The sequence below is a fragment of the Amaranthus tricolor genome, chromosome 2 (assembly GCF_026212465.1).
Source record: "Amaranthus tricolor cultivar Red isolate AtriRed21 chromosome 2, ASM2621246v1, whole genome shotgun sequence".
In the NCBI taxonomy this organism is placed as follows: Eukaryota; Viridiplantae; Streptophyta; class Magnoliopsida; order Caryophyllales; family Amaranthaceae; genus Amaranthus; species Amaranthus tricolor.
In genome coordinates this window covers 14,014,687-14,029,187 of record NC_080048.1, presented here as the reverse complement: position 1 = coordinate 14,029,187, position 14,501 = coordinate 14,014,687, and the positions used below count along the sequence as shown (strand labels likewise).

Here is a 14,501-nt window from a genome sequence, read left to right as displayed (position 1 = left end):
CCAATAACAAATCACCATCCACATTATCTCAACCTTCACACAAGACATATTTGTGTGTAAATGAATTGTTTTCGGCCCTTCACATTAACAATTTAGCGTTAGATAGAGGCCTTATAATTTTTTCTAACCTGTTTCTTTTTTACAAATTTTGAAAAAAATGACTATCACGAAAAACTAAGCCATTCCATAACACAAAACCTTAAAGACAAAACATCCTTTATGTGTAGATGAAGGGGTGGGTCGTCAATATGTTATTAAGAGACCACCAAACACGCAAATGACAGTTCAAATCCTGTCAAAACCTTAGGAGCCAATAGTGAACACCTAGAACTTTTCTCTAAGGAGCGACGTTCTAGTCATTCTCTCATTCAATTGCTCCTCCTTTTAGGGTCTATAGTGTGAGAGTAAGGCAAGAACAAAAAAATTTCTACTATTCCATCTATCAAGTTAAAGAAAAATTTAATTTTAAATATCTCATATTTGGATGATTCTCTTTTAAAAATATCGTCTTTTAATTAATTTTGAAAAATTCAACCTTTTCTTTAATTTTCTTTCAAAGGTCCAAATGACCGTAACATGTTAATTTTTTTTTTCTTTACTTTTTAACTTTAACAACTAAAAAGCAGAAAAAAATAAAAATAAAATTAACTACCCCTCTTCATCCTCTACAGGCCACCCTCTCCTCACTGAGTTAGATTTATCTTCGACTTTATTTATAAGGAAGTTGAGATTAAATTAGAGAAGGATATCAATACTTTTTTAGGGATTTTGGAGAGAGAAATGGTGAATATGTGAAATAATAAAAATGTTAAATTGAAATCAAAAATTGAATGAGTTAAATGGAGAAGAGATGAAGGTAATGAAGAAGATCAAGACAATGAAAAAGATTAGTAATGGAGCTTTCATGGCATATTTGCTTTACTATTTAATTTTTGTATTGATAAAGAAAGCATGACAAATATTACTATTATAGAAAGAAGATAAAGGTATTAGGTTTTATTGTTTTATTGTCTTTTTTAAAATTTTTTTTTTAGTTTTCTTAAACAAAAAGGGATAACTACTCATTTTGTAACATGTGTTCAATTTTTTATTTTTTCAAAGAAAACCGTCTACACCAGGTGAAGGAGTAAGACCTTAAAAAGAAAATCAAGGTAAAAGTCGAATTTTCAAAAATAATCGAAAGGTGGATTTTAAAAAGAGAATCACCCAAAGGGAACCCAAAGAGATTTATTTTGTTCCCATGGCTATAGGGACCATAATGGTCACAGTGGGTACATACTTTACATATGATGACCCGAACAAGATATACAACATTATAAATCGGAGGTTGCCTTGCGATTAGATTTTCCACGTGTATACGTCTAAACTCTTTGATGCATTGTCGACCTGACAATTCAAGCAACTTCATAAGCATAGGGATACTAGAGTTAAGGTGGAATTGAATAAGAAAGAGTTACATCAATGAACAATGAACAATGAGCTATGACCAACGAACAATGAGCAATGTGCAATGAAAAATGAACAATGAGCAATGAACAATAAACAATGAACTATGAGCAATGAATAATGAACAATGAACAATTAGCAATGAGTAATGAACACTCAACAATCAACAATTAACAATGAACAATGAACAATGAACAATGAGCAATGAACAATGAAAAATGAACAAAGATCAATGAACAATGAACAATGATCAATGAAGAATGAGCAATGAAGAATGAACAATGTGTGTGCTATTTATTTAAGTATTTCATTGCTTATATTTTTGTCTCTAATATGTACTTTATTGATTATACCTTCACTCATGGTTATTAAAATCACGATTCTGATCCAGGATTCTATGATTTTGCGATCCAAAAATAAGTGAGCGATTCGAATCATAGGTAGAATCGTAAATTGGTAGAATCTTGCGATTTTAATTAAAATAAAATTTGTGAGGTAGAATCATAAGACGATTTGACGATCCTACGATTTAACGATTCGATTCTATAAATTTATTCTTAATTTTTTTAATTTTTCTTGCAATTTAACGATCCATCATCTTAATTTTTAAAAATAATTTTCTTCATCGGTATGAAGATTTAAACTAATTATTAAATATTTTTCTATTTCAATCTTAAAAATGAAGTGAATGAAACTTTAATTGAGAAACTTAAACTTTTGGGGTGAATAATTATGACTAGATTGAAAATTTAAGATTATTGTAGAATCTTACGATTCTACGATTCGATTCTACCGATTCGATTCTATAGGTCTGAACAATTCAAAGTAGAATCCCGATTTTAACAACTTTGGCTGCGATAATGTTGTCTTATTGAAGATTGGCAGAGTGCTTACAGGTTGGGGACATGGAAATGAGAAGAACCTTGTAGGACACTGTATGTCTTAAGTTATTCTTTGTGATGTTTACAAATACATCCTTTTAATGTTTGTTTAGACTTTATAGCTTTGAAGATGGTTTGATGAGGCCTTTTGATTCACCAAATAAAGGTTATGATTTGAACTTTTATTTTCCACTTTTAGTAGGACATATATTCGTTCATTATGTCTCAATCTACAAAATGTTAAGGGTGGAACGATTCATTTGGGACACAAATAATTTAAGTAAGCCCTACAATTGTCCATGATACCATCTGAATCTTATAATGACCTGTATATATCCAGATCAATCTTGATCGTTCTAGTAAAGCTATAAAAAAAATAGCAACAATTGAGCATTCAAAAGGAAAGTAAAAGTGAAGCAAAAAGGCAGAGAAGAAGGGATGAAATGAGGCTTTCGATATTACAGATAAAAGTAAAGTAAATATGAATGTTTTTTATTCTACCCCTCATTTTCAATTTCTTAGGCCTTTACATGCTCTAATTCCTTAGGACTAAGAAAGCACCATATGACACAAAATGTGAGAGCTTTTTGAGCCATATGATACAAACTCAAAGGGAAAGAGAGTATAAGCCTTCATAAGTAAGAATGGCTGACATACTTCATTAAAAGTTCTTTAGAAGAGCATAATCATTAATATTCCATACACAATTCGTCGTTTATCATCCGACATCAAAACCTTATGTGTGTGGAGCCAATTTCTTGAGTCCAAGACCCTAGTATTGATTGGACTTCATAATATAGTCAATAAATAGTCCATGAAATAGTCAAGTTCCATCATTGATTCAATATCAGTTAGTAAAATAAAAACTGGTTAATTTTTACCATTGATACAATATCATCTACTATAAATACTCCAAAACTTCCTAACGAAAAAGGTTTTTCTCCAAATTCTATCTAAGAAATCCTTGGCATTATAAATTCACATTTATATTGAACCTTCATCGAAAGTATCAAAGATTCTTTCTCGAGTGTCAACCCTTGGATTAGTAATCTTTTTGTTATGTAGGGTTATTTAAAGATCCTCAACCTAATTCAACCATCTTGAACCGCATTCAAACTCAAGAAAATGGATTTAGAGGGTGTTTTTACTTGAACACATGGATAATTCAACTTGAACACACAATAGATGAAAAGGAATGCTACAATGGGTTATCTAAATGAAAAACAATATGAGAATTAGCAAACAAAAGCAATAGAATGGAAACAATGTGTTTATGAGGTATCTTGGATACCTTCTCCTCGAATGAAGTTTATTTATATTTTCATTCAACAATACCATATAAATAGCCCCCCCTATCTTGAGAACAAACTATCAAGATCACAGTACTAAACAAAGAAGAACACACTCAAGTTTCTTACATTGTAATAGCCCTCTCACAAGTTTGTGGTGTGTATTTTCTATATATGATGTATCATTTTATAGAGGAAGAATAAATCATTGCAGAACCACCTCATAACTCACCATTAAACAACATATTAACTTCATATAATAAACATCACAATAACAACAATAAACATAACATTAACTAAGAAACATAATGCCCCGTCAATCACATTCGAACCAAAAACTGCTTAGAACTGGAATCCAAAGTGGGTGATCGAAAGAGCCTGGCCATTGCTTGAATGAGCACCAAGTTCAGATGTAACGGACTGTTCTTTCCTAAATATAGTTTTAATATAATATAATATTAAGTAATGCTAAACCGAAAGTCTATCGAGTCGTTATTATTGCAAAAAAAAAAAAGTATTTTCAAAAAAAAAAAACTCAAAAAATTAAAATATAATTTTACATATTACATCTTGCTTTAATACATAATTATCGTTATTACATACCCATTATATAAATTACATATATACTATATCCTAATATTACATAGACGATACAATAGCTTCTTAATAACCTCATGTAAAGTCACTTGCAGCATCTGCCCATTATAAGGGAACAACCGATGGGAATCCGTCAGCTAATAAGCCGAGTATAAAAACTTGCCAACATGATACAAGTGTACCAATATGTGCATTTCAATAAGTAATGTGCAAAATGATTTATGCAATATAGAGGATTCATTTTTTTTATGTTAATTTTATATATTAAAATTCTAGTCCTTCTGCTTGAGTACCAAGGCGTGATTTACTAACACTTTTTCTTGAGTGTTAGGGCATGGAATTTGATAACTTATTTAATGAATGCAACACATATGATCTTTGTTTGATATATGTAAGGGTCTGTTAGGGTGAGGTAAACCAAAACCCCTAACTTAGTAGGAGTTGTCACTCCTCCACTACAATGTTCCTCGAGCCACAAATTAGGTTAAATAATCTCACTGTGTTCGCCGTATTTTACGTGCCGGAAAACACGTCCCACGTTTTTTAAATGCCAAAAACATGGTTCGGCATTTCCTTACTATCAAGCCTTTTTATTATCATGTTACTGTTTTTTAGATAAATGCAACATTACAATAACATATAATAGAAATAAAATTTATAACAATTTAAATATAAATAATTATTTATTATACATCTAAACCAAAAATTAAATGGGTCTTTAGTATTTATTTATAGATTAACTTTCAATTAGCTTTATTAATTTCTTAATAATCAATTTCATAAATATCTATTTATTATAAATGATAAAATAAATAATTCCATCATAAATAAATATTAAAAATATCTTAAAGAGGACATATTGGGTTTAATATAGATCCTAGACCATTCATGCAAATTTAAGAAAATAAAATTTTATTTTATTGAATTAATTTCTTAATAGCCTAGTTTTAGATATAGTACATGAATAATTATTTTCCTTAAGATTAAAAACCAAAAAAATATTTTAAAAATTAACTTATTATTAAATGAGTTACTTTATATTTTTATTCACCAAAATAAAATATTTTTCATTATCTTTTTCACTTTTCTTTCATTTCACCTATTATAACAATTTAGATTATTAATTTATTTCTTTAAAATTTAAATATCAAAAAGCTTCACAAAAATTATTTAAATGAAAAATAAATGTACCGTTGTAGTAAAATAAATTAATTTTCCAGAATTATATATTTTTAACCCAAATCATAAAATTTATTAATTTATGCATTTTTTTAGCAAAAATTAATAATAATATTTATCCTCAACTATAATTCACGAATTTACTACAAAAATTATATCTCATATATATATATATATATATATATATATATATATATATATATATATATATATATATATATATATATATATATATATGTATGTATATATATATATATATGTATATATATATATATATATATATATATATATATATATATATATATATATGTATATATATATATATGTATATATATATATATGTATATATATATATATGTATATATATATATATATATATATATATATATATATATATATATATATATATATATATATATATATATATACATACATATATATATATATATATATATATATATATATATATATATATATATATATATATATATATATATATATATATATATACATATATATATATATATATACATATATACATATATATATATATATATATATATATATATATATATATATATATGTATATATATATATATATATATATATATATATATATATACATATATATATATATATATATACATATATATATATATATATATACATATATATATATATATATATATATATATATATATATATATATATATATATATATATATATATATATATATATATATATATATATATACATATATACATATATATATATATATATATATATATATATATATATATATATATATATATATATATATATATATATATATATATATATATATATATATATACATATATACATATATATATATATATATATATATATATATATATATATATATATATATACATATATATATATATATATATATATATACATATATATATATATATATACATATATATATACATATATACATATATATATATATATATTTATATATATATATATATATATATATATATACATATATATATATATATATATACATATATATATATATATATATACATATACATATATATATACATATATATATATATATACATATATATATATATATATATATATATATATACATATATATATATATATATATATATATATATATACATATATATATATATATATATATATATATATATATATATATATATATATATATATATATATATATATATATATATATATATATATATATATATATATATATATATATATATATATATACAGAAAAATTTTCGTACAAAAATATTTAGATTTACTATTTTATTAAAATTATTTTCCATTATGCTGTTTTAGGAAATTAAAATGAATAAATCATATAAATTAATTTAGATTGACATGTAGCCTTAAGTTCATAGATAATTTTTTTTTAATTTATATTATTTTTTTAAATCGTAAAATAGTTTATAAAAAAAAAATTAGATTTTGTAAATATAGTTAATTTAGCAAGGTTTAATATTTAATGTACAATATTATTATTATTCCGAGAGAGATAGAGAGAAAAAAAATGAAATTACCAAATATAATTAAAAAAACTCATAATTTAAACCTAATATTTAAATTTAAGAGAAATAAAATATATAAAAAGAAAATCAAAAATTTAAGAACAATTGGAATAAAATTCGGAACGGAATTAGAAATAATAAAACGAAACGATGATTGAATTTGTCAAAATATTTAAGATTAAGAAAAAACATCTGTTACATCAGATGTTGTTGCCTGATCCTGCACTGCCTGCTCGAACGAGCAACAACTACTTCCCTCTATTTGTTGTTTTGTTTTTGCTTTGGTTGAGTAACCTTCATGCTATGCCTTGACTCGTTCAAGGCATAGTTCCACCCGTTAGTGAAGCATCACTTGCCCCACATTATGCACCTTATCGATCGTTCCAAACCTTAATTCACCATCAATCTACACATCCTCACCGTTCCTCTCTAAAATACAATCTAAGACATGTTCGATCAAGTGTTGAAATTCATTATCATTATTAAGAGTTTTGGCACTTGCACTAACAATAGAGATTACGCTTCTTCACTTTATACAAATTGTATTTAAGTTTAACCTAAAATAAGATATCTTCTTAGAACAAAATTCTCCCATAGCTTTCTTAGACAATCATCATCATCATACCAAGTGTATCCCACTCATAGGGACCTATGAGTAGGGTTTGGGGAGGGAAGAAAGACGGCAGCCCATACCATTAAGGAGGATGCGGTCAAAGAGTCCCCCGGCTCAAAACTGATCCTCTGAAGAGGTTTTTTTTTTCTGCCTTTACTCGCCGACCTGCACCATACGTTTGACCTATAACAATAATAGACAGATAAATATACATAAAACTAAGCATACAAAACTAAATAAAGGAAAAATAAGAACTAAGTAAAAAGATTCAAAGAGCGATATAAAAAGGCAAGGAACAAGGACCTCAACAAGTAAGGGGAAAGACTCAGTAATCTAAGATATGAATTAGACGCCTCCAAGTACCCCTATCCCTGGTTATGTCCGCAGAGAGTTGCAACTCATGCATGTCCCTTTTGATCTGTTCCTCCCAGGTTCTCCTAGGTCTTCCTCGACCTCTCTTACCCTTAACTATGATGCTTTCGCCTCTTCTTACGGGGGCATCATTAGTCTTTCTCTTCACATGCCCAAACCATCTCAACCTATTTTCACGCATCTTTGCAGAAAGAGGGGCAACCTGAAACAGTCGCAGAAATTAATTTCATTTTAATAACGAATTTAATATCTAAAATATTTTTTAATTAGTGATGGTAGTAATTAAAAAAAATTCTACGATGATTAGAAACTTGTTAATTTGTAACGTGGTTATGAATCATAAGTAACATAAAGTTTGGAGGTAAAACTTAAAGTTGAGCAATTACCCACAACAATTAGAAAAAATTATAATATTTATTCGAAAACTTTATTTACCCATGTTGGGAATAAATTAAGTATTTCATACATATATACAAGTGATTATTGCACATGAAATACAAGTTACATAACTTGTTACATGTACAATAATTTTACCTAAACTTTAAACTATCTTAGATAAACCTTTATTACACCATATTAGACCCAGTTGATGATAAAAATCACATCAAATCAGCCCCAAAACAGCCAGCCCCTAGTTGCCATACTACCCTTCTTTTAGCCCCAAAACCCACTTACACACTCCACCAAACTCTTTACCCAAAACCCCTTTTGTTCTTACTCAAAAACACCATCATAACAAACATGCAAACATGATAAATCAACACATATTTGTTGTCTAGATTTTCAGCTCCATCTACCTTCTTTCACTCTTCATTTTACTCCTAAATTCATCCATAAGCACAATAGAAGTTCAACCTTACAATTCTCAAAAACACCTTCTTTTCTCATCAAATCTTCTTCAAAAAAACCATCTAAACTTCTGAAAATTTATGTTTAGAAACTTAAATATTTTATAAAAATAATTTTTATTTCATGAGCTTTCCATAGATACCAAACTTGAAGAAATCTACTAAGAATAGAGTAAGTTGTGTTTATTCCTTTATTTTACTAGTTTTGTTAAAACTAGTTCATGTAAGATTCTTTTTACATGATATCTTTCTATAAACTAACATTAATACAAAATGGGTATTTCATCATAATAACTAAGAAAGATAATCTCCTAAGAAGGCCTAGAAATTTCGGCCAAAAGAAGAAAATTTGAAATAGTTTTCTTCTATCAACTTACAATCTCCTATTTGTGTTTTCTAGCCAAAAACTCTCAAGTTGTGGGACTTGTTCAACAAGTGTTGCTCAATACTAATCAATCTCCAAAATTTAAAAAATATAAAAGGGTAAGTAAATCTAACAATCTTTAGTTAAAAATCAAAAGTCATCAAGTTACATAGAAAGATCCGAAATAATGGTATTTTTGAATTCTTTAAAAATGATTGTAGCAAAGGAGTTGGATCTTAGTTATTGAGAAGTTGTACCAAAGGTTGAGAAGTACTTTTGGAGCTAAGGATCGAGGTATCTCCCATGGGGTGATTTTTAAACGATTTAAGAACAAGTTGGAAAAGTTTGTGTATAAACTTGTTTTTAAAAATAAAATTCCCAAAAAAAAGTTCTTAAATCTTGAAAAATAATGTCAAAATGATAATTTTGAGTCGAAAATAATTTATTAAATGTATTATATTGTGGGCATCATGCATGTTGATTTTATGAATTATTATATTTTTAAAGGCATGTTTAACACTACTTTGTGAAAGTTATTGTGATAGAAATGATTATATGAACTTTAAAAATATTTGAAATTCATTTTAAAAGTAATTTCCAGTAGCTATATGTTAAGAAAATCTCTTGTACATTTTTGTTGAAATTTATTCTTTAAATTGATATTTTAATGGTTTTTAAGGTGTTAAATACTCTTATTATAAAACATGTTATTAGATAAGCTCTTGATTATAAAAAATAATTAATAAAACCATATTATAATGTTTCCAACAAGATTTAGCCAAAATACATTTAGTTCGGAATTTTTCATGATTTTTGAGTAATCGTTAAATTGTTTACTGGTAAATTGTTAAACAGTAAAATATAATATAATTAGAAAATAAAGACATATGGACTTTAAATTTTTCACATACTCGTATGGATAGTAACTAAAATTGGTAAAAGTTTGGAAAGCTTTTGTTAACGTTTAAGGACCTTAATAAATTTTATTCGATAATTAATAATCAGTAAGCTAGAAAACAGTAAAATATAAAATAACTACTAAATGATTTCTTTTGGACATGAAAATTTTATGACACACTTATATAAATATTAGATACATTTGAAAAAATTTAAATGGATTTTCGTGACCATATATGGACTTAAATAAATTCTTTTTTTTTATCGGTGAAATAACGACATTAATTATTAAAAGTACCCCAAGTAATTTTTAATGGTTATTTAAAATTTTATATCCCTTAAAATAGTTTTTAGAACATCATAAAATTTTTTATATTATATTATTTAGACAAATAATTTTAAACTGATTTTATTTTATTTATTGATAAAAGTGTTAAATGACTTCTAGAACTTTGGTATAATTTTATTAAGCTAATTATTAATTATTTACTAATTTATCAAATTAATAAAACTTGTTTAATTATTAAAAGGTGTAATACTGATAATTAAATTTGAATAAAAATAGACCTATATAAAAAAAGTTATAATTGTATTAATAACCTACTGCCTCAATATAAAATAAGTTTAACTTAGATGGTTTATAAATTTTATGAATTTAAGACATCATTTAAATAACGGTAAATACCTAAATTGTCAAAAAAAATCGTAAAATCGTTATAAATTAGCATAACCAATTATAATTCGATGGAACAACCTTAAATTCATTTTAAATAAGGTATTATAATGACTTGATTAATTTGGGCCTTGTTGGAAAATTAATATGTATTTTGTAAACCAATTATCGATTTTATTACCGATAAAACTATCTCGTATTTAAGAAAATAGTGCTTTATGAAATCTCTGTGATAATGTTTTTATAGACTTATGAGCTATATTCTAGTTGTTTTAAATGAATTTCAAAACTTCTTTAAGTTATATTTACTTTAAAAGGGATTGAAACAAAACGTTTTCATTATTTCCTTGGAAAATCATATTGAATTTTAATCACTTTTTGTTACGATGTATTTCCATACATGTTAGTGATGCCCCAATATAATACAAAGATTTATGTGATGATATAATTATGTTAAACCATGTTTTACCCATGTGGAAAATATTATGATTTGATTTTGCTATGTTGCAAATAAAGTATGTTTTACTATGTTGGAAATAAAATATGTTTATCATATGGGAAAAGTTGATATTTACGACTTTTCAAATGCTATTGAAATTCCAAAAAATATATTGTATACAAAAATATTTTAGCCTAAATGGCGGGTACATATGCCACAACAAATGTGGTGTGCATGATTAAAAGGCTCACCAATATTGAGCGCGTATTGTACACAGTACCATTGTGTTACACTTGCAGGACATGTTGCAGACGGTAAACCGACTACCAACTGAGTCATAGGATGACTCACAGAGTACCCATGCAAACTTATAATTTGAGTTTGAATTTGATTTGGATCCATTGAGATTATGATATTAAATGAGATATCGGAATTATTATGAAACCAATGAATTGAGTTTGAAAATATGATTTATCAAATGAAAAAGCATCTTTCAAAATGAATTTATTCAAACCAAAATTTTTTAACAACTTGTTTGACGGACACTAGTGTGTTATACTCAACCTTTTTGCAGATACTATGCTTTGTATTTTTTTCCAATAACTTTATTTTTAGAGTGAACCCCCATGGCATCTCGATGGAGAATTAATATGCGAGCGGATGAGAACTTGAGTTGGAGTTTGACTCCCTTTTGTTTAGATCTCTTTATTGTATTTGAGAGACTATTAATATAATTGTTTAAATTTGGACTATTTTAAAGATGTAATTCAAACTTTAAACTTATTTCGATTTAGTTGTAATTTTCCTTGCTTTTGGACAGCTAAGGCTTCTGTTATATTGCTTTGGTTTTGGTTCAAGTATTTTACTTGGACATTGGTTTAACCTGTAAGTAACCCCCTTAATTGTGCTAGCAAAAGTGAGCTTTCACTTGATTAATACTAAATTCCTGTTAGTCTTTGCCTTCATAATTCAAGGCAATTACACAACCCCTAACTTCTCTCTGAGCTCCTAGTTCCTTATTCAATCCATCATTGTGTGGCTACACATCCACCTCAGTATACGCATTTCTGTAACTTCCATCTTATGTTCAAACGTCTTTTTTACTGGCCAACATTCTGTCCCATACAACATTGCAGGCCTAATAGCAACTCTGTAAAATTTACCTTTTAATCTACTAGGAAACTTCCTATCACATAGCACCCCAGAGGCTGCTTGCCACTTAAGCCACCCCGCTTGTATACGGTTAGTAACATCTCCATCAATCTCCCCATTACTGTGAATCACCGATCCTAAATACCTGAACTTTGTCGTACATGCAACAACTTCACCGCCTATTGTCACCTCAGGTTCACTTATTGACTCTGTCCCACTAAAGTGGCATCGCAAATATTCTGTCTTCTTACGACTTATGAGCAACCCTTTATCTCTTAGCATTGTCTTCCACTCTTCCAATTTTCTATTAACCTCCTCCTTAGTTTTTCCTACCAACACAATATCATCCGCAAATAGCATGCACCAGGGTACTGTCTCCCAAATTGATTTAGAAATCTCCTCTATTATGATCGTAAAAATGAAAGGACTTAGGGTCGATCCTTGATGTAGGCCCACTTTAACTGGGAAAGACTTTGTTAACCCCACCAGTGTGTGAATGTTAGTTGAAACTCTGTCATACATGTCCCGTATAGCCTAAATGTAACATTGTGAAATACCTCTAGCCTTGAGGTTATCCCAAAAGATGTCACTAGGTATGCTATCATACGCTTTCTCTAGGTCGATGAACATCATATGTAAATCCTTCTTTTGCTCCCTATATTTTTTAATAAGTCTCCTCAAAACATGAATAGCCTCAGTGGTTAATCTTCCTGGCATGAAGCCAAATTGGTTTTCTCTTATCACCGTCTCTTGTCTGATTCTCCTCTTTATCACTCTTTCCCACAGTTTTATTGGATGGCTTAAGAGATTGATCCCTCTATAGTTCCCGCAAACTTGCTCTCCTAGTCTCATTGAGCAATTGAGAGAAAGACTGACGCCACCAAAATTTGATGTCCTCTTATCTCATCCTTGATGTACTTAACTTTCCGTAAGTCTTACCTCTGCCTGGCCCTGGGTTTAGCAAGCTTAAACGTATGCTTCTCCCCCTCTTTGTTATCAAGTTTCTGGTAAAATTCCTTATACGCACGGCTATTTGCCTCAGCTACCACTTTCTTTGCAGCTCGCTTTGCTTCTTTATAGATCTCTTTCTTGTGTATCCTATCCTCTTCCCTTGTGCATGCCAAAAGTTCCTTGACTATCTTGTTTTTGTCCTTTATCTTCTTTTGCATCTCTTCATTCCACGACGACGACTCTTTATACTCCTTTTGTTTTTCCAACGTCATCCCTAATGTCTCTTTAGCCACTTGTCGAATGGTTTCAGCCATAGACACCCACATTTGATTTGCATCATCGCCTTTACTTGGGTAGCCCAATGAATTGATCTTGCTTGACATGGTTGATGCAACATCCCCTTTAAGTCTATCCCACATGATCGTTCGCCTTAACTCCATTTTCTTCTCGACAACATTCTTCCTCATTCGAAACACCAACACCAATAACCTATGCTGGGTGGGCATCTTCGTACCCGACACCACTTTACAATCCAAGCATGAGTTTCAATCCCTTTTACGTACTAAGAAGTAGTCGATTTGGCTTGCATGCCCACCACTTTTATACGTAATCAGTTGCTCCTCTTTCTTTCTATATATCGAGTTTGTTATAACCAACTCTTTGGCTACTGCAAACTCAAGCAAGCCCTCTCCACTCTCGTTCCTTAAACGAAGCCAAAGCCTCCATGAACTGAACTGTTTGAGAGGGATATGTGTAACCGTTTGAGAGAGAGCAGAGGTAACCGTTTGAGAGAGAAAAGCCTAATTTAAAACCTATGCGACCCTTGCTTAAACAATAGGATGTATATTATTGGGTCCAAAATTAGGAGAGTTTAATTTAGCTGGTATCATTTAATTTAATATTCCTCTTAAACTAGAGACTAGGGTATCTTAATATAAAATTAATTTCAGCCCAAATAGAAAAAAACTTAAATTTCCAACGAGACAAAAAAGAAGGCAACAATTTGTACATAGAATACAATTTGAAATAGACATGTAATCACGGACTAATTATACTGCTACTTGAGTCTAATCTAAGCTTCTTCCTTGACATTACAGCTTGTCTTTGACGCCTGTGATTCATACGTACCTTTCTCTACTATCCACATTATTTTCTCTATTTTTTATACATAAATTTGGCTTTATTCTTTAATATATCTTCAAATTATTGTTGCATTATGGGTTTT

The 14,501-nt window shown here is 28.2% G+C and overlaps 1 protein-coding gene across 1 annotated transcript; it reads right to left on the bottom strand.

Moving 5' to 3' along the window:
* Positions 1-3,936: 3,936 nt before the first annotated feature.
* LOC130805562 (uncharacterized) lies at positions 3,937-12,847 on the bottom strand. Its single transcript, XM_057670340.1, is given in 3 exon segments — positions 3,937-4,046; positions 7,944-8,154; positions 12,161-12,847. Coding segments are annotated over 3 exon segments (1,008 nt in total).
* Positions 12,848-14,501: the final 1,654 nt, after the last annotated feature.